This window comes from Dicentrarchus labrax, unplaced genomic scaffold, assembly GCF_905237075.1.
Source record: "Dicentrarchus labrax unplaced genomic scaffold, dlabrax2021, whole genome shotgun sequence".
Taxonomy (NCBI): Eukaryota; Metazoa; Chordata; class Actinopteri; family Moronidae; genus Dicentrarchus; species Dicentrarchus labrax.
In genome coordinates, this window is record NW_026136715.1 from 7,791,695 (window position 1) to 7,814,094 (window position 22,400).

At 40.2% G+C, this 22,400-nt stretch overlaps 1 protein-coding gene across 12 annotated transcripts in view; it reads left to right on the plus strand.

The window, feature by feature from the left end:
* LOC127377080 (rap1 GTPase-activating protein 1) overlaps window positions 1-22,400 on the plus strand; it is a 55,874-nt gene that overhangs the window by 11,662 nt on the left and 21,812 nt on the right. For 3 of the 12 annotated variants that reach the window (XM_051424687.1, XM_051424696.1, XM_051424686.1), the window contains exons 1-2: window positions 3,042-3,213; window positions 12,203-12,238. In XM_051424687.1, the coding sequence (XP_051280647.1) occupies window positions 3,170-3,213; window positions 12,203-12,238 (80 nt within the window). In that variant the 5' untranslated portion in view covers window positions 3,042-3,169. The other 9 variants (XM_051424685.1, XM_051424690.1, XM_051424697.1 and 6 more) reach the window with 8 other exon arrangements.

Consider the following 22,400-nt stretch of genomic DNA (forward strand, 5'->3'; position numbering starts at 1 on the left):
ATTAAATTAATTTTAAAAAATCTAATATTAATGAGAATATACATAAAGGTTAATTGTTTTATTGTTTTCTTTTTGAATAATGCTTTTGTTTGAGCCAGCAGAGCTGGTCCTGAACCTAATGTTGCTTTGTAGCAGAGTTGATTTATGATGTTTGTTGAGCCTCAAACACATTAAACCCCTGCACATAGAAAATTAGATTTCTTTCTAAAAGAACTGAAATGATAAATTACGACGAACCTTCTTAACAAAGGCCTCTGCACAAGTTGCCTGTTTAATCAGCATCTGCTTCGCTTTAGACAGGCACAATGCTCATTTATTCCACAGGAGCAAATTTCCTGCCCCATGAAAGCAGAGTTGAGGATGAATGAATGATGTTTGCCATTGCTCTGTACACTCCTCGCTCCACTCCTGCTTGTATAGCACACACTAACTCTGCTTCCACATCTGCCCTTCTGCTACTGCTGCTACACTCTCCACACTGGAAATAAATTATTGAGGTCATGTAGCTACCCATTCACAGATTTAAGTGGGAGGAGACATCCCACATCTATTTACACCTGTAGCAATAATAGCATTTATCAGTGTCAGTTTATGGCATGATGATGGTTAGATGATGTTCAGCTATACATAAAACAGGGGCCATGATCAATTTATTTTACTTGGGAAGACTCAGTCTTATATTTTGTGAGGGTTGGTGTTTTGTTGGTGTTGCACTATCAGTAATCTGACGACATGGATATCAGGCAGGGAACTCCATTTCTTTTGTCCTCTTAAGAGTCTTCCTGCCTATCCACTTCCTTTAAGACAAAAGAGGAGCCAGAGCTGCTTAGAGGACTGGGCCTTGTTCCTGAGGTGATGTGATTAAAGGCTTCTGTCTGGGCTGCACCCATTCAAATGCCTTGCACACGCCACAGCTGCTTTAGTTAATTGAATTGTCAGGAAAGCAGACAGGACTGAAGGTAGCACCAAGACTGACGAGCTGAATCAATAGAGTGGCACTTAAATAAAGTTGGGCAGTGGCTGTGCCAAGGATGAATAGCTGGCTGTGTGTTGGGATCAGTGGTTTGTGATTGCTTCAGTTGATTGAAAGTTACTGAGTGGACAGTTTGGTTAACAGTTTATTCTCATGTTGGATAGGGTTAGGCTTAGGGTTAGATATAAACAGTAAAATATTATCACAATCGTGAACAACTCTAAAGTGGCAATTTTGCATAGTATTCAAATTCTATCAAAATCAGTCCCCAGCTAACTCCTCCCCCTACTTACTGAGTAGGTTAGTTTAAATTCTAGCTAACTACAATGTGCTGTATGATGGCATTATTTATTGGTGCATGTTAACACTATCTTTATATATATTATGTACCATGCTCACAGTGAAAATGATAACATCCCAATCTTTAACTTGTAATACTATGGTCAACATCTTAGATTACCATGTTAACATGTGCTAGTTGGCACTAAACACAAAGCACAGCGGAGGTGGATGAAGAAGATTCTGACCTAATGATGGTTAAGGATAAGGTATCACCAACATTATTACAATTAATCCTGAGGGGGGAAAGTCAGAGATCACCAGTAGGTTTCATCTCTTGGGAACCATGAATGTTTGTATAAAACATCACCCAAACATTTTTTGAGAATTTTCAGTTTGGACCAAAAATGGTGGACCAGCTGACAGACATACTCTGGCATCCTTAGAGCCAGGCCACTATGGCTGAAAATAAATCAAGAATGTCATTCAAATCAGTTATCGCTATAATCAATGAAGCCAAAACTCTGTCCGGTAAGATGAATTACCACATGGCCAAGAGACAAAGTGAAGTCCATTACCTACAAAGTCAGCCAAAGACTGTGATGCTGTGGTGAAATGTTTTTAGAAAATTGCCGTCTCAGAGGAAAGGGGTGATGTAATTGTGGAGAGATGATGTAATTGTCTATCAGCATGATTGTGCTTGTTTGGTAGGCACATTGATTAATTAAGTGCTTGTCTGCTCAGTTACTATGAGTGCATTGCAGTTAATGTGATGAAGCCATCATTGGTCCTTGGGGAGATTAAGGTCTTGGATTTTAAAGAGATTTCGTTTGTTCCTGATTTAAGATAAAATAAACTGTTGTCAACTGAAAACTTTCCATCTGACACAGCTGTCTCTGTCCTGCCTAACATTGACCACAAAAACAGGTTTCATCCAACATAGCGTAAATGCTTTGGAAGTGACTGTCTATCAGATAGCCGGCTGGTGCTCTAGACTGCAATCCTTCTTTATTCAATAATCCATGGCAGCATTAATACATTATTGTCACTGCTGCCAGTTTATCAGACTCAACAGCCTGCTGAAGGAGAGTCTCTATGTCCAGACATTTACTCAGTTTAATCAATGTGGCTAATATTAATGCAGGATACCTCTGTGCTACTTTAACCCTACTTTTGTGCGCATACCACAGTTGATGGGCTTACAAAAGAAAGAATTAGGAGGGAGATGAATGAACAGATTAGAAACTTGTTTGGAGGTCATCATCTACAGTATGCAGGAGTGGAGCTGCTAACCCGGGGCAAGGCCCTTTGATTAAGATATTTGTGAAGAATGATTAACTGTTTGTCTGATGTCTTCAGCTTGTTTAACCAGCTGTCATTCAGTCACAGAGAGAGAAAGAGATCTAGTGTTGCAAGACAAGACTTCTAAGCAAACTCTCACAATGCTAGGAACTCCTCTCCATTTTGCCTGAAGCCATTTTTTAAAATGATTAGGTAACCACTAATTTACTTCTGTCAGAGCTGTTTGGTTTAAAGGCATTACAGTTTAAAATAAAGAACGCCTGCCATTGTGTTCTCTGTGAACTTGACGTATGAGAGAGAAGAAGTTGCCTGTATCTGAGAAAGGCTACAGTCCTGGTTCCCCCGGAGACTGACATGGTCAGCAGCCCTCACTCCAGCCCCCTCCCCCTTCCTCCCTCATCCTCTTGCCTTCTCTCCCCCTGTTTGTGAAGGAGGCGTGTGAGCAAGGAAGAGGCAGGGCACGTTAGCCGAGGCTGCGGGAGTGGAACTCGGCAGGAAAAGCATACAAACACACACATTCACAAGCACACACACATGCTCAGTCAGCGTAAGTGACACAAGTGCTGGTTCCATTCAGCGCTGAGTTGACTGACTTACTGCTATCCATTAGCCGGCATGCCGCAGAGAAAAAGGAGTTTCACTTTTGGAGCCTATGGAGGGTAAGAATAATTATCCTAATAATTTACAGGACAACTAAACATATTCACAACACACAGTTGTCATCTGTGTGACTGTTTGTTTGTGTGATGTGTGTCTGTTTCTGTCTCCCTGTTTGATGACTGTGCAGATTCTGCGTCTGTGTTTGTGTCTGCATGTTTGTGCCATTTGTACTGGAATGCCAGCATATTTATGAGAACAGCTTTTGTCTTAAACGTCTTAACTGTCATTTTTCTGGCTTTCTCTCATAAATTGCACCTGATAATACTGCTTGATAGGGAATCATTAAAGGTTACATTCTGTACAGTTATGGTGAGGTATGAGACATAGAAACATAAACAAGATAAGGTGACAAAATTAACAGAGAGAAAAGTAGGTATGGTTCATGTTTCAGGAAAGTATTACTGAGGCTCTGACAGAGCTAGGTATAATGGATGTGAATTATTTTAGACACTGTTAAATAACTGCACACATACATGGATGGTTATTTGAAAAAAATGTGTGCTACACAAATCAGTGGTGTGTCTACTATGTTGACAGTAGGCACTCATGTCCCCAGTGTTTTTATGTGGCCCACTCCAGACTTTACAGGATACTGAGCAGTAGACGCACAGTCAGCAAAGAGCATTTTAATAGTCAAAAGGCGAACAGGTGCCCCAATGCAACTGCGTGGCTGGCTTTACTCAAGGATAGGTTTTGTCTATATTTATGTGTGTGTATGTTTTAAAGGTAGATTCAAAGTAATACTGGAAATATATATATATATATATATATATATATATATATAACAACAGGTGGAGACAATAGTTATAGCTAGGCTAGGCTGTGTGATAGTTTTGGCATAGTGGACACAACTGTAATTGCTGTCAGTGTGTGGGCTGTTGGCCAAGTGGAGCCAGCTTTGTTTATACTCGCAAGAGACACCATGGTGTGGGCCTCCGCAGATGGCGCACGGGCTACGAGTGTGTACAGAGGCGTTTATGCTCAATGCGTCGTTCATTGCAATATTCTACGAAACTCTAGAGGGTGCACAAACAAGAAGTGTTACTGGATGAACGTCATTATCCAACATGGCTACACTCACTGCTTGGTACTAACCACTGACGTACCGCCAAACATTGCATTTGTATACTGTAATTATTGCTGCTTAGCTAGAACTCAAAATTGTCCAGTTCAATTCAGAGTCATCAGTCAAGAAAGGGTTGTAGAGGTTTCTATAGAAATGAACCTGCTCGGCCAGTTGGCATACATGTTGCAATGAAAAAGCTCTGCATGCACAGACAAAAAGTTGTTACAAAGAGTCAGAGGTGCATGACCAAGCACTGCCATGTCACTTTTGGTGTGCGCCCCCTCGCTCGGGGGACGCTGCAGTGAGCATAGATAAAACACATGCATTATAGTTCTCTTCAACTGTTAGGTACCAGTGGCCGATTCTCATTCCACGGCCCCAGGGGGCAATAATGAGCCCATTATTGCTTGGCGATCCACAAGGAGGCTAAGAAGATGCCTAAGAAGAAACTTTTTTTAGGGAAATTAGGGAAGCAGAAAATAAAGTGTTATGAAACTTTTAGTCTTGTTCTCTGGATGAACAGTTGTAACAATAATTGTAACAAATGACCCACCATGTTTGGATTGGTCATCGATTTTTTATTTCATCCGTGTAGTCGAGCAGTTGGACAGTTGAAGAAGACTTGCTATTCTGTTTTCTGTTTAGCGGTGACCATAAATGCCATTGCACTTGGCATTTCAATAGGTCAGTCTGATTGCTCACATCAGCAGGTGATCTGTAATACGCTCTGCCCCCTGCATCCCATTGGCATTCACTGAAGGGAAGGCAGCCCCTCTGTTCTCTGCAGATCAGTCTTTCTTTAACGCAGCATGCTCCGTCATTTTGGCATCAAATATTAATGGAGTTGCCACTTAATTTGAGCTCTGATGTGTTAGATTTTTGTTGCTTGTTAATACAGGCTTTTTTACTGGGTACTGTAATGTGGCAGCATAAATGAAAGCGTGACCATGACATTGCAACACCGAGCTTTCATATCCTTTTACTGACATATCTCTAAGTATTCCTTCTACTTAGACTTATATAGTTTACTGCTCTTACATGGCTGTTTAGTGAGACATACTGTAGCTTGAGTTTCTGTTTGTCTGTAGTCTAGAGCTATGACCTGTGTCTTCAATAAACTGAATTCTCTTTTAGTAATCTCAGTGACATGACCTTCAGGCAACATGAACAATAATGGACGTTGTAGTGTCTCATAGAAAGACTGAAAGAATGCATGTTAATCGTGTTCAAAAACAACTGGGTGGAAAGACACATTGTATTGAAATCTGAGAAGACCTGAATTGTAGTTGGGATTCTCTGGTCAGCTGATTTAAAAATGCCAAGTAAACAAGACAATAGACTCTTTGAGAAAAAGGTGTTTCCCAGTGTTAAACAGAGTACTTGATTCATAACAACATGCAATACAATAAGATTTGGAAATGTATCTCACCAGTTAACCAAAGTTTTTGCATAGTTTGTGGCTATAAAAAACAGGCACGAGAGGTTGCAGTATCATTTTCAAGAATGTAAGGTTTTATTTTGATGACAACCTTTGTTTATTTTTACACTTCTGTCTTAAAAAGAGGAGGGTCCTATCTTGCTCCTATCTTGATTTATGATTATCTAGTGTCTGGAGATTACTGCATTGAATATTGTACAATGGACAACAAGAAGACAACGCAAAGAGGGTCTTTTTGTTTGACAAAAACAAATGTTTGCATGACAAAAGATGATTAGACGGCAAGGCAGGGCTACTTGAGAACAGGAGGCCATTCAAGTACCTTTCCGAGGGCAGTGGCAAAACAAACAGGAGATCTAGGGCAACCAGAGGGCTCTTCATTGCCTACTCAGTTAGTCCACCTTGCATATTTACCTTGACATTCACATTTGTATTCATATTCACACTGGCAAGACATCCACAGAGAAGAATGGGAAGGCATTGGGTGAGCTTCAGTAAATTATCTAAATCTCATGGGGCTACCAATTGTTGCTCTGATAAGAATAAGATTAAGACTGAATAACATTTTTATTACAGTCTTGTTCCTTGTAAGTCCCCATGTGCCCCGATACGTCCAGATTGGCCTGTTCCAAACGTGTTGCTGCAGTCATGTCAGACAGTTTTACTGCAACTTTCTGCCTCTTGACAACAAATGATGTAGTCATTTTTCAGGACATTGATAACATGAGCCTCTACAGTGATAGTATCACTAGATAGCAGTAAACAGAGTCATGGTCACTTTTTTTTTATGGATATAAATACCACATGCTTTTCTTCAAATAACTAGCTGCACCAAACACTTTACCAAAAATGTTTTTATCTTACATTTGATCAGATAAGCAGTTCAGAGTGAGTCACTAACCTAACATGTATGTTGACAGTTCCTGTAGCTGCAACAAGAAGCCCTCCAGTGGTTCACTGATGAAAAGCTTTTCACGTGAAGCAGCTGAACAGTTTACTTTAACTGCATATTAACACTGTAATAGACTTCCTACAGCTGTAATGGCACAGCAAAGGAGAGCAGATTGTAAAACAGAAATGTTCGTAGACAAACATGACAAACAACAGGAAACAAGGAGTGAAACTCCCCAAACTCCAAACTCTCATGTTAGGAGCCACATAACTACTGAAACATGAAGTAACATGTATCTTGAAAAAGGTTGAGTTTTCCATGATGTTGGCATGACTAGATTGAGGATGAGGACCATCACTGATATCCTAATACAGTCATTGTAATACCAACATTACAGTGTCAAAATAATGTTAGTGTTCTTTGGTCCACACATAATAGAACAAGAAAATAACATTAATATGACACTTAACTGATTAAATTAAACTATGTGAGTTTGAGTTGCAAAATAAAAGAACACTAATGACACAGACAACAGAAAACATGTCATGTGTTTTTTGTTGGGTCGATGTTATAGATATCACGGTGCCTACTAGCAGTCAACATAGCCGTGGTACCAGTGTGTGTGTGTGTGTGTGTGTGTGTGTGTGTGTGTGTGTGTGTGTTTTCTTATACACTGTATCCACTGTACACTGTACTGTGGCTAAATGGGGACATTCAACCACTTTACACTTATTTCTCTGTCAATAGGCTCATTCAGTTCACACTGGATTAAGATACAGTATTGTTTGACACTGTTTCTTATTACTACCCTAAGCGTTACATATATAAAGATATTGTTCAGCAATGCTTAAGGCCTGGTGTGTCTCTCTGTGTATCTATTTTTGACAGTATCCAGTTCCTTTCCTGAAGCATATTGAATGGTAAACTGCTAAGTCAGATACAAGAATATGTGTTTACTCTGTGTAGGTGTTAATGAGAAATAGACCTCATTCAGAATAAACTGAATAGGCTCTCATACTGTATTCATCTTGGCATCCACCTTTCCTCTTTTTGCTGAACAAATGTCAGTCTGTTGGTTGGTCCACCACTTGTTTTTGTACAGACATTCATGGTCTCTAGAGGATGAATCCTACTGCATTTGGTGATTCCCTGACTTTCACTCTAGCACCACAGGCAGGTTGACATTTATGGCTCTTCTTGAAATATCTTGACAACTATTGGATAGTTTGTCATGAAAGTTTGCGCACTCATTTATGTCCCTTCTGGATGAACTGGAATTACTGGGCTGTGAAAAATTCTTTAATGGGTAGACCACAGGTATTCTATGTACCCTTTTCACCGTTGTTTGGGTTGCAGAGTATTAAGTCCAAAACTGGACACCGACAAAAGACTTAACTCAGCATGCTCTGCATTTGAGCTGGGTGAACTGGGTGTAACACTCACCGTGACTCCACCAGACTTTATTGTAGCTGTAGGGGAGAGGAATAGTTTCTGTGCAAGCGGAGTTGACTGGGATCAGGTTCCTAGCATTAGTTTCACAACATCAGTTAATACAAAGGACTCTTACTTAAAATGTGTGTTATAATATGTTGACTAACAGCAATGACCTTATACTTTGATATTATACCCTTTCCTCCTAATGAATATTAATGCCAGCGGGTTAATTTCCTGGGTCTTTGCATTCTTTTAGTGTTTTTTTCCACTGGACGGAAGTTTAACAAACAGTGAGTGTCTGTAAATTTAAATACTGAAATCGTGTATTGATCCTTCAGTTATAGTCCCAGACCTTTTAAGGTAATGTGGTTAGAGATGTGTTTATCTCCATCTGGATTGCCCTAAATTTAGATTGCTTCTTATATTTCAGATATAGATTTAGTACTGCAAGAACATGTTTCTGCAGCAGATTGGTAACTGAACAACAAACTTGTTTGCTTTAAGCTGGATTTCCTGCGGGCTGACTGGTGACCTACTTGCCATGAGCAGTGTTGCTGACTTGATATATATATATATACCACAGAATAACATTTTTCAAAGTTTAGTAGGGAAGAAATTAGGAAATTACGAGCTGTGCTTAAAGTCAGATTAAGTTGAATGAACTAATTGTCACGGCTGCTGACACGGTGATGGCCTACGGTTTTTAGGACCCGCCTTGAGCCTTCTTATCCCTCGCTGATGTTTGTTTCCATGGAAACCAGCTCGTGGTTGATACCTAGTTGAGAGTGTAGAAGAAGCATGAAAAACAATTTAACAGTATTTGGCTACCCCCTTCCTGAGCTGTAATTTGTTTCGTTCCTAAATGCAATGCTTTATCTGGTCTTGTTTTTAAATAAAAACTAGGCTACGCACAGTGTTTTCACTGTGATTTGAATGTGCAAATATGACTCACCGCACACAAATGCATTAGCACAGGCAAATTTGTTATAGCCTACTTTTGTCCAGTCGTTGTTCTCTCAGAGAGGGACAGAATATTCTTTGTCTTGCCGATAAGGCTGAGAAGTTTCTTCTCGCTGTTTTCAGCTGCGCTGCTTCTTCTTTATCTGTGCGATGTCCTGCTCAGCCCAGGTATGCTTTGCTTTAATAGTGGAATGTCTTTCTTCTGTCTCTCAGGGGCGAGTTAAGTTTCTTTTTGATTGAAAAAGCAGGAATTGAATGACTGTTGGTGTACGACAGATTTATTAAGTGATTCTTTTTTTAAGACTGACTTTAAAAAAAAACACAGTGTAATAATATTGTAATTATTATTAGACATTCCATTTCTGTACTTCAAACCGTTGCTGACACACTTAAAGTGCTTCACAAAATGTTCATGTAAATTGTTGGATGTAAAGTGACTGATATGAGTGAAGGCAAGCAGCTTTTCCTGTAGCTTCTGCAAGATATTCAGTTGTCTTGTCCCCTATCTGAAAACAACCTTATTTTGTGTGATCAGACAGCTTACATAGCCCGTCTTTGGCTTGCAGCAAGATGTCAGACAAGTACAATATTTGTATGCGTATGTAGGCTCATGTTTTTGCAGCTTAGCACAAGAGTATGTTCATTTCATAATCTTAACAAATCTTTGACAAACCTATCCCTTATCAATCCCAGTATGTTCTTAGGTCTCATTTCTTTAGTACCATGCTCTGTTTTGTAGGTAAGGGAACATTTTATTGCAAATTTCCTGTATTGGTTTTGGTGTTCCAGTTTGGAGCCTTTATCCAATAATCTAGACACACCTTGGTTGATTTCATTTTATGGGAATTCCATGAAACCTGAGAATGGGTGAGCAGCACAGGATGAGGTTTAGAAAATGTTATTCTTAGTGATGCAGTACATTAGAAAACTGCCTTCCCCTCCTCACACTCAGCTAGCCAAGAGCAGAGCCGACAACCCATCAGTATTTTGGATCTCTACCATGGACCAGTATGCATTCCACTTAAGGTGGAGCTCTGATTTATTTGCACTTACGTGTCTGTCAGGCTCAGTGAAATTAACACTGGTGATAGATTGAACTAGAACAGAACCACAAAATCCATCTCAGTGACACTGTACGCCACATGGAAGCCTGGGATTGAAAATGATGAGCGATCTTCTGCACTGAGGGGAATCAGGCGACAACCTACTGTAACACAAGTCTGTTGATTCGTGACTCCACAGTACAGTGGACAAACAAACCCCCCAGGGCCTGTTTCCTCTCACTAACAGAGTTTTCTGAGAAGGAGGAAGTTTTAAACTTTCATTTATCTTTTGAGAATTTCTCACAACAAAAGAAGAAGTACAAAATGTTTTTACTTTTGGTCTTTCAAATTAACTCTTTGGGGAAATCTTGTAATGAAACTTAGAGGCTTTTTTTATATGAATGAAAACAGAAGTCCCTGTAGCCTGACTCATGGGCTTGTTTTTACGATTTTAAGCCACAGCTGGGATCGCAGTGTTGGCCACATTGTACTTATTCGTAGATGTTGGTGATCCACTAATCAGGTCAAAGTTTTCACTTAAAATCCTGTGAAATATCTCAACATGTACCAGATGGATTGGCACAAACTTTTGTATATAGTCATTCATAGTTTATGTATCATAATAGCTTTCTTCTTTCTAGCACCACAATAAACCTAACATTTATGGTTTTGTATGAAATGTCTCAACTACTGGATGGACTGTCATGAAAATTGGCTCATGCATTCAGGATTTATTGTGACAACTTCATGATCCACTGACTTTTAACTTGCACCATCATCAGGTCAAAATGTATATTAATACAATACTTATGACTGAATACCTACTAAACTAATGACATTCCCATTAGCTGTTTATGCTTAGTGCTAATTAGTAAATGTTAGCATGTTAACACACTAAGATGGTGAACATCTTTATACGTCTTAAATATCATCAAGTTAACATCATCATTGTAAGCACCATTATATGAAAGTACAACCTGAAAGTGCTACTAGAATGCCAGTAGACTTTCAGTTCTGTTTTTACCCATATTTCTGATACAACAAGAGTCATCTCCCTTTCCAGAATTGGTTGTTTGATCCGGGTGTTGATGTGTCATGCAAAATATGTCCAGGGGAGGATGAGTAAGCGATCTGATCTCAGGCTGCTCTACTGGGAGACACAGGGTGGACAGCAGTCAGCAGCTTTGGCTTGAGGGATGAAGCTGGACATACCGTCATAGGAGACAGGGCCAACAGCAAGGGGGAAAAAACACAGAAATTCAATCTTACAGCTTCATGATTGTTTGTTTAAGTATTACCTTTGTGCTGTTTGGGGGTAAATCATCCTCAGAATTTCTGAGGGAAAGCATAGTTTTTCATGAATTTCACCCAGCAGACATGGGGTTGATATTTCCCCTGCACACACACACAGTGCCATCTATTGGCAGAAACTGTACTCTACATTCTCTGAGGACTTCCCAACGCTGCATTATCTGGTTATTGTTTCTAGTGATTAATGCTCAAACCTGTTTATCCAGAGTAATTTAAGGACAGATGATAGTTTATTCTTGACTGACAGAGAGTAATGAGCCTCATAGTGGGGATTCAAACTGGGACAAGATTCATGTTGTCTCAGGAAACACAAGGCTAGTAATCCTTTCATCCTTGGAAATGCTACTTCAACAGATGGCAGGAGTTATTTCAGGGTAACCCAGCCCACTGCATAACCAACTTCTCTCAGCTCAGTGGACTTTCTGTAAGTGGAAAGGATGGCCCTTTATCCCTCTGCACACTTTCCCTTTCCTCACTTAAATTAGTACTGAAAAAACTTAGATGCAGACAAAAGCGTGAAAAGTATTAGTGAGTGTAAGATTCAGCCACCTGGTGTTGATGCACTCTACTGTAGTGTGTTATGTCTTTCTTGCTGACATTGAAGGTATTAAAGTAGAATTATTGTGTTTTTTTGTGGAGTATTAGCATTTATTCTACTTCTTCACGCTATTGTTTTTTTATACACGTTATTGAATTTTCTGTCAATTTTAGGTGTTTTGACATAGATTAACGCCAAACAGAGACAACCAGCATGTCATGAAATGTGTTTTAACTTGTAGGTAAAAAATGTTTAATTAGTATTGTTTGTAATAGTTTTTTCTTTTTTTTTTTTTTGTCTTTTTAGAGTGGATAAGACATTCTCCAAGGCCAGAAGCATATGGTGAGTTTTTCTTCTGTTTTTATCTTTGTCAGTCAATCTGGTATGATCGTTAGTTATTAGTTATTAAGAATCTGTTTTCCATTTTAATAAACAAATAAAGTGGATTATAATTCTTAAAGCTTGCAGCTCTCTGGAGTGGTGTTCAGTGTCACTGACTCAGACTGTTTTTGTAAGTTTTAAATGTGTGAATCAGTCAACCGAGTAGAGTGGGAGTAAGATGAATGAGCGAAAGGTAGAGCAGATGGGCAGCAGTGGGGAAACAGATACCCAGGTTGTGCTGCCATCTTTGCAGTACTGGCAAGGTTGGATTGCCACTGTGAGTGAAACGTGGTGGCAGGCAGCGAGCTGAGCATGCACACCTCTTGCCACTGCAGATAGACCACTCCATTTCTGAGTGCTTTAGGTGTGGTGGCACGAGCGTCTAGCCCTCAACCCCCTCTGTCTGACTGCAGCAGGTTAAACAGTGCCTCGCCGCAGTGTCATCACTCCTTCCCTCTGGAATACAGATACAGGAGGATCTCTTTTACCAGCTAGGCCTGCATTACTCAGCAGTGGCTGGGCTTGTTTGCAGAGACTGCAGTCTGCCCATCGGAATACCACTGCATCAGACTATAACAGAACAACTGCAGCTCACTATAAAGAAGAAGAGGAGAGACACTGGAGCAAAATGATGAAGAAGATAATATAAAAGTGGATACAAAACAGCACAGGAGGTAAAAGAAACTGTGGGTGTGAAGAGGAAGAAGAAGGAGAAAGCAAGTGAATGGATGTGGTGACATGACAGAAAGAGCAAGACGAGAACAGTAAAGTGTGATGTCTGCAAAGCAGAATACAATTAGAGTTCAGCAGAGTCATGCTCGGTCCTCTCAGCCATGTTCTTTTGCCTGAGTCATGCTCTTTTTCAAAGCAAGGAGGAATACAACAAACATTCCTTAATGACTTTGGAGGATCCTTCCTACTGTGTTAATAGAACTTGAATTGTAGTACATAATCATCCGTGTTCATGCCCAGCAGGACAGATCAATTTCCAACAACAAAACCTGTGGCGCTAGGATGAAGCATCAGATATCTCAGCTGCTTTTAGAAAGGATTTTTCACTTTGTTAAGCCTAAGGACAAAAGTTCAATTTAAAAGTAACAGCATCAAAGAAAGCCTCGGAAAACTACTGGGTGAGCCAAAGTCAAAATATTCCTTCAGGTACTGTATGTTGGACAGGATGTGACTGGAACAGTGAGCTACTAAATCTTCCGACGGCATAACTGTAACAGCACAACCCAGCAAAATGCCGTGCTCACCTTTCCGAATTGGAAGGCCAAGAAAGTTCTGGTGAGTTCCTCTTTAACCTGCTTGAAGATAGTTTTGATGGTAACCGCATGACTCCACAATGAAACGGTACATAAGAATTCAATGTACCTGCCTGATGCATGCATTCCTCCAAAACTGCCCCATACTGGCGCTCAAGAAATGCTTAATGAAGCCAACCTGTGTATTCCTACAATTTGGTACAACTACTACTACTTTACAGATGACTAACGTACAGATAATAAGATTAATGCTCATAAGAAATAAATGGTATGAAAATGTAATAACAAAAACAATAATAATAATAATAAAAAAGATTTAAAAAATAGACAAAATAATACAACGCAAATAAATAAAAATAAATAAATAATGGCCATAAAACATTCTAATAAAAAAGAAAGACAGACTAAATAAATTAGTTTTAAGTTTCTGTTTAACGATATCAACAGTTTTGGCTCAGGTAGACTGTTCCATTGGCTCAGAGCATAAAAACTAAAAGATGCCTCACCAAAAGATTTTTGTCCTCACTTTGGAACAACTAAAAGTCTAGTATCATAGTGTCTAATCTATGAGCCGCCCTGGTTCATAGATGATATTTTCATAAATCACATAGAGGTAATAGGTTCTCAGAACACTGTGTTTGTACTCAGTGAGCGACGTCGTCTAATATGTTTTTAATGTCAGGAATTGTTCACTTTTTATCCTTCAACTCTTGCTGTTGACTAAATGTTAAATGACCGTTTTCCATCTGGTCACTGTGGGTCATACGCAATAAACAGATGATCCTCAGGCCCGTCTCCACTCTCTCCAGGGGAGGCCTTTAATTGGTTGTAATCCTGTCTTGCTAAGCTCCCCTGATGGGAGGAAATGGGAGAGGAGGGTTAGTGTGGATAATGGCTATAGAGTTGTTTTATAAGAGCCTCTCTCTTTCTGTCTCTCCTACACACATACGAACATACATCCATACGCTTCACTGTCCCTGGAGCACTATGGATTATTATGGCAGGTTGTCCATTGTATTACTTCCTGCACAGTCTTTAATCCTACTGTTTTATTCATGCTTCAGATCACCTGACCTTCATTCAGGACAGGTCTGCACTTTTGAACCACCCACGGGTGCTATTTTGCTGGTGAGGAAGAGTTCATTCAGGTTAGGTGTTAAAGAACTTGATAGCAGTGAGAATATCAGATTTAAATACAGTAATAAACAAAAGAGAATCTTTTCTGTAACCCATTGTGCTAATTTTGCTTCTTCCAAAATATGTATCCTGCAGCAAAGATTTGTTTGCACAATGATGTTTGTGTGACTCTAAAGCTGTTTTTACATTCATCTGCTGAAGGAGGAAGTTTTCTCTTTGCTCACCTTGAATATGAATTTAACACGTGCACATACGAGATGATTTTCGCAACTTGTTTGGAAACCAACTCTGGTTTAATATGCAGCTTTTGAGAACTGTGATGTGGAAACTTCAGTGAAACTTTTTAGGGAAGTAGGCAGTTGCATATTCATAGATTCTCAGTATTTCAAACATGGGGCAGAAGATGTCATTTTGTGAGTTCTTTTAACCAGCTAATTGAACTTTTGAGACATAAATTATTCAAAGTAGAGTCTTTCAAATTGAACAGTACAGCAGTGTTTGATGGTTGACGGTAAAAAGTTGAGAACATGCGTAGTGCAGGTGCAGTCTGCAATAGTCCTATCATTAATAATAATAATAATAATAATAATAATAATAATAATAATAAATTGGTCCTCAAGTTGGATAAACTGGCTTTTTTCATGTGGCAGTTTTGATAGGGACAAAGTCTGAGTGTATGTGTGTGTGTGTGTGTGTGTGTGTGTGTGTGTGTGTGTGTGTGTGTGTGTGTGTGTGTGTTTTTCAAAGGAATCAAATTTCTATTGTTTTGCTCAGTGGGTAATGGTGTTATTTTAACGCTGCTGAATGACCTTGCTATTTATTCCATATTGTGTGATGTGATTCGTCATTCTATTTTTATGATCCTTTCTAAATTCTAGGCCCATTTCATCCTTTGTGTCATGTTTCTGCCTATAAACACTTAAGAGGTGTCACTGTAAACACTCCTCTGTTTGTGTTCACTGATTTCCCGTGAGATGTCACTCTGCATCATCCTCTGCTTGTCGACTTTGCACATGCGCTCACCACTGCACTGTGAAGCCGAGCCGGGTGTCAGTTTGCTTGTGCACGCTCATCTGTGTATGTCAAGCTGAGTTGTCTGGAAGAGCGGACATAGTGGGAGAGCAAACTGTCAAGCCCGATCATACTAGACTGTCTCTCTGTGAGTCTCCTGCTGTCTGACCAAATATAGCACCAAAGTGACAAGCTCGCCCTGGGTTCTACCGTCTCAATAATCCAAATCCTAACATGTCATCCACCATCCAGCACCAGCACAAGATGTCTTAAAAAAACATAAAGCTCAGATGACAGCAGGCTGTTGAAGGTTGAGACGAGTGCCAGGCAACTTTGACAGGACATTTCCATTTTACTTTATCTGATTCTTGAAGCTCTTTGTTTTTTAAGTTCACTTCTTTGCCTTCAGACATTCTCTTGCAGCTGCAGTATCTCCGGAAGCGGGGCCCCAGGTATCGAAGAGGCAGCCACGGTCTTTATTCCTTGTGTTTGTGAATGGGGATATCCCTAAGTATACATTTGAGGATGTGTGTATCCCTTGTAGAGCCTATTTATTGACACCTGTCATGCTGAGGATTGTACGGTAAGCCAGTGGGAGGAAGAATACTTTCTCTTCCTCACTTTCCTCCTGGTTTTTCTGTTTTTCACATGGGGGAAGAAATTCTTGCATGATCAAAATCTTTTGCACAATTCTGCTGGGATCATGTCGCTGTGGTTGTTCTTGTCTCCCTCCAGGAGGGATGTACGGCTCATAGATCAAGCTGTATGAAGTTTAATGTCAATGAATACACCAGTAGCTCTGATATCAAACACAAAAGAGCACAGAATGATCCCACAGTGACCCTCTGTTGTTGAAAAGGCACATCTGCATGAGTGTGATTTCCCCAGGGGACATGTTTCCAAGGAAATCTGGACAGTGACATTGTGAGAGATAAGCAAGCTGGAAATAGGGACCTATTGGTAGAGTGAATATGCTTTATTCAAAAACACCTGCTGTACCTAGCCTTTTAATGCATACTGAAGATGGCCAGCTGTCAAGGGACATGCGGGCTCAAGAGAACTCATCAAGGAGTCTCCTCACGATTCAGATCCTACACATATTTTATTATTTATGATTCTTATCGCGCAGCATTTGATTGTACAGCCTCTTTGTATTTTTTCTATTCTTGTCATGAATACAGTATAGCATAAAAAAAGTCACACCTTCAAGTATAAACAGTTGTTCTAGTGTATTGATAAGAGCTATTGAATAAAATGTCCTTGTCTGACTGTTTACTTAAAAGGACTTTTAGAGGTTCAGTTCCCTAGGGAACAAGCAACTTCTCAGACTTATCTGCTTTAAATTTGGTCAATATTTGCTTGTGTCTGAGTGTGGCAGCGGTAACTTTTATAACCATAGGACAAAAGGGCCCAAAAGGTTTCACATTTTCCAAAGCAAACTAGGGAAAGTCATGGAGTAGGTTTTTATTACTTTCTTCTCTCATTCAGAATAAGATACCTAAATAAAGAATGCTCGGAAGATCATATAAATGTTATGTTATATATCACGTACAGCATATTTATGTTGCTGAACGTCCTCCAAACTGATACACTTTTGAGGGGAAATAAGATCTTTTTATCTGGAAAGATTGACTTTGAGGCTCAAAGTGCAGTCGCATACGCAGGAGATAGAGAACTGATACAAGCACCACTGAAAGAAATGGTTTCACACCAGAGACAATCATCCTCCTATTTGTTTGAGTACTTCAGGTCAGTCTGAGGGGGTTGGGAAGAATGGCCTTGAAAACAGGGCAATTCCAGGGCCTATTTGTGTGGTAATTCATAGCACATGTGTTCCTCATATCTCTGGCTGTTTGAGGACTGATGGTACGCGAGGGAGCAGGTGTTGCTTCATGATGAGCTTGAAAAAAATCTTAGAGGGAAGTCGGTTCCTAATTTCTGAGCTCCTTAAGTGTCATCCCCGAAATATATGGTGACACAGTGAGTGAAACAAGATCTCTGAGCGGCACAGCTGAGTATGTTGATGTGTGACCTCCTGAGGTAAATTTTCACACACTTTAATAACAGCTTACTTGATAAATAACTTGTGTTGGCGGGTTGTCAACAGTGCTTATATGTTAATTGAGGTCAGACCTCTGGTTCAGTAGGTGGTTGTTGACAAGGAAGTGAGGTATTAGGGTTGTATTACTCAGAGACCATGAGAAATATCCATTTAGATTGATTTCAATATAGATTTTAACCTTTTATAAGCCACGTTGGTCCAGTCTGAAATATCAACTAGATGGCCATGAAAATTGGTTCAGACAAAAGATGAATCCTGCTGACTCAAATGATCCTCTTACTTTCACTCCATGTGAGGGTAACTTTTTACTTTTTGTGTGTGTCTGATATCTTGAAATGTATTAGATAGATACATTTGGCACATTCATTTATGGTGGCCAGAGGATGGACCTTAGTGATTTTGGTGATACCCTGACCTTTACTCTTGTGCCACCAGCATTTAGTTTTTTAGTGAAATGTCTCCAAATGGGTTTAAAGGATTGCCATGAAATCCAGTACAGACATTCATGTCCCTGTTGGAACAAATAAGTAACCTTGGTCATCCCTTAACTTTTCATCTAGCGTCACCATCAGGTTAAAATTGAATTTATTCTCTGATTGAATTCTTTGATTTATCTCAAAATTTACCACAACACTAAGAACATTCCCATCATCCAACTGCTCTTTGTGTTTAGTGCCTATAAGAAAATGTTAGGGTCCATTAAACTTCAGCATGTTAGCACTGACTTTGTGAGTATGTTACCATTAGCATTTAGAGATAGCACAACTGTGCCTAATACAGCTTCTAGGTAGCTACAAGCATGGCTGTAGACTCTTCTCTTATTTCTCATACACAATCAACTCTCTGTGTATTTGTTGAATAGTTAAAGTGGTTCCACTATATGAACGTAGTTAGTCATTTTATTTTAAATATGTTAAGAAAAACAGATTTAAAGACTCAGGGCTGGTATCAAAGCATGGACATTTTTTACTGTTTACTTTGTACCTCTGTGGTCACTATTTGACCCAACTGGGCCAATTCTAGTTCAGAGTCTACTGTGAGAAAAAGAGGTCATATCATCATGAACATGCTTACCCTGCATGTTTGCTTCAAGGCCCCCCTAATGTTGCCCAATTATCCAGTTCAAAACAAGATATTAAAAAAAAAGTCTGCATGATTATCAAACCAGTCACAATCATAGTCACAGTGGGGTTCAGGTGTACTGTAGAGAAATCATGGTGGGGATGTAAAGTTTCTCCAAAAGTTAGGAAGCAGTTGGCACACCTATTTTGCCTTGCAAACAAACTATGGGCTTGATTAAATACAGCCAATTTGTTTAAGTGTGACTGGAGGTGGGTTTTAACAAATCCTAAAAACAGCAGGAGAACCATCAGACTTCCTACATCCAACATTTTGATTGACTTAGGTCTTCAGTCACAGATTGATTATGTTCATGTAACAACAAAGTGAAAGGAAGTCTTACAGAATTGTAAAAAAATAATTAAAATTAAAACCCAGCAATAAAATATAAAAAATATAATAAAATATTTCTATATTTATGTATTTATTTATTATTATTACTTTTTTCTGTGTGGAAATGCAGTTGAAAGCTTTGTCAGTAAGCTCAGCTGGAATGATGCATTTATGTACTGTCATTACATAGCTCATGAATATAGTTCTGTTTTCCAGCCTCCTCGTGTGGCTCAGTGCTGCTTGCAGCTCCCCGTCCCCTTTCTCCCCCCTGAGGTCGACCACCACTAATTAAATCTCAACCTGTGGGAAAAACTCAGTGGTTATGCATAAATAACCGTTCATTCATATTTCAGAACAGCAGCCATCTTGCCTGCTGGAGAGCTCTGACATGTCGCTGGCGTATAATCTGTCTGTGATTGGAGACCTGAACCTTTAGCTGCCCTTCAGGGTCACTGGCTGGTCACACTCAGCCTCCCATATACAGATTACATTCTTACCTGTTCATCAGGCTTATTTTGTTCACCATAACAACATAGACATACATTTACATTTTTATTTTATTTATTTAATTTGAATAGATTCATGAAACTTGATGGATAATGGCGTACAGTGGCTGGCTCTTGATTTGGCTCGCCCTAATCCTTTGGGAATTATAGGATCCCGTTTTAGCCATTAGTTGAGCTTGTGTCTTGTGTTGTTATCTAACTCATCTTGGTTGAGAAACACCTCCTAAAAACCTGAAAGTGAGAGAGGCAGTGAGAAGGGTGGAGATGGGGACATTTCAGGATAGCAGTTATTCTCAGGGGATAAGGGGTGGAGGCAGTAGAGGGGAGTGACCACAGGCCATTTCACCAGGCTAATGGGATGGGAATCCCTGGCAGCGGGGGCCGGTCGGAAGGGATTTAATGTGGGATTCTGCAGATGACATTGGAGCTGGGTGGATACTATCAATTTAAAACCAACTATCTTCCTCCACAGATAAAAATAAAGCTCCACATGGCTCAGGATTTTCTTCTTGTTCTGCTATTATTTGTTGTTTCAAGAGGGTTGAGTCCTCAGTGAGGTCTCAGACTGACATGCTAAATGCATGTGGCTTTGATTTAATTGGAACCAGCTGCAATTATCGGTGTTAAAACACCACTCAACACGCAAAATCTGCCTGCTCTTATCCGATAATGTGTTTTTAGAGCTGTTGACAAAGACCCTCACAGACTTTTACTTAGACAATAAAATTTTTGACCCCCACACTGAGCTCCTCCAAAAAAACAACTGAGCAGCATATACTGTAACATCTGCAGTCTTTGCTTAGAGGTTTAAAAGAGAGATAGAGAGACATTATTGTCGCATACAGCAGGATGCCTCAACAAATTACTGCTAATCTGGACAATGTTAAAGTTCGGTCCAATGATATAATACATTTTTTTTTTAAACCAGTAAGCTTTGGACACTGAGAGGATTATTTGCTTTGTTTATCACAATACACAGCTCTTAATGGTGCACAGTATGATGACTATGCTGTAATCCCTTGTTATCTCTTCATGTCTGACACATACAACACATACACATACACACACTCGCACAAACACGCACACACACGCACACACACGCACACACACACACACACACACACACACACACAGAGAGAGAGAGAGAGAGAGAGAGAAAGACATACTTTTGTTTGAGGTACACTTGAGAGGATGTCTAAGTCATAGTCAGTCAGTCAGTCATAGAATGTTATTTAGCAAGGATTTAGCAGGAAAAGGCGCTATTGGTAACATTAGTCACAGGTCTGCCGGGAACTGTGGATGGTAGCTTAGTGGAGATTGAATGAAACTCATTACAGTAATTAAAACCTTTCCACACCTGTTTTTTCATCCTGCACAATGAGCATTAAGGATGCTGCAATGCCTATTCACCTTTGGGAGCTTACTGTTGGACATAATCATCTTGTTCAAGTCATATCATAATGAACATGTGCATGTGGGTGTTATTTTTTTAAAGTGTGGCTGATGTTGTTGCCACAGCAACTGCCCTAGCTGGCTTGTGAGGCAGTGTGGGGATTGAAGGCAACCCCCTTTACCCTAATCAGCCCTGCTTCTCTTTCTCTTTCTGAGCGGCAGACTTCAGTCGTCCCCTGAATGGATGATGGGGGAGGGTCTCTTGCTTTGAAGGGGATATGGGTGGTGTTGATGGTTGGGGGTGGGTGCGCGGTTTAGAGTTTGGGGTTTCGGACGAGTGCCACATCCTGTGCGTGAGCTTGAGAGCAGACAAAGAGGGTGGAGATGGAGGAAGTGACAACTAAAGAGGGCATATGTGTCTGTGAGAGACTGAGTGGGAGGAGAGAGAGTGAGGGAGGAGAGATCAGTGGCAGAGAGGATGCTCACTGGGAGTGTGCGGCAGTCTAAAGAGCTGAGAGTGAGGCCAGCAGGTGAACAACTGATGGAAAGCAGCAAGTGAGCTGACTGAAGCTGGAGAGGGAGACGTGAGTAAACGGAGACAAGCAGAGAGAGAGAGAGAGAGAGAGAGAGAGGAGATAACTGTGAGAGAGAGGGAGGGAGTGGGAGTGAAACGCTTAACTAGAGGAGAAGCATAGACTGTGAGTCATCTGCCGAGTGCTGGTCACTGTCCGGACTTCCCTGGGAGCGCCCAGCGTACAGCTGCCACTGTTTGAGTAAGTTTGCTGCTCCGCTCCACGCAGGACATCGGGTCGCCCAGATGACAAGATGTGACCTCTTCACACAGCTGATTTCTGTGGTGCATCGCTAACCAGCTGGGGTGTGTTATGTAATTTGTTGTGGTGTTGGGATGAAGCTGTGGCTTAGAGCTGCAAACTGATCTGCAGGAGGGCTTACATGGAAACACTGTACACAGAGCAGGCAGGTGTGTGTGTATAAACAGCCATCTGTAATCTGTGCTGCACAACATGCTTGTGATGAAGGACCAGTTTGTAATTGACTGGACCGGACATTCCTTCTGTCACTTTTACACTCGTGTGTGTTTTCATGCTGTTAGAATAGGATATAGAGGGTTTATCTTGTAGCCTATTTATGTCTTCATTATTTACTGCATGTTTTGTACTGTATTACTGTATGTACAACACACTTTTTAATATAAATCAATATCTATATTTAAACCAACTGTTAGAAATGAAAGCATTTTCTTTCCTATAAATGCATGTGTGTTTGTGTGTGTTGTC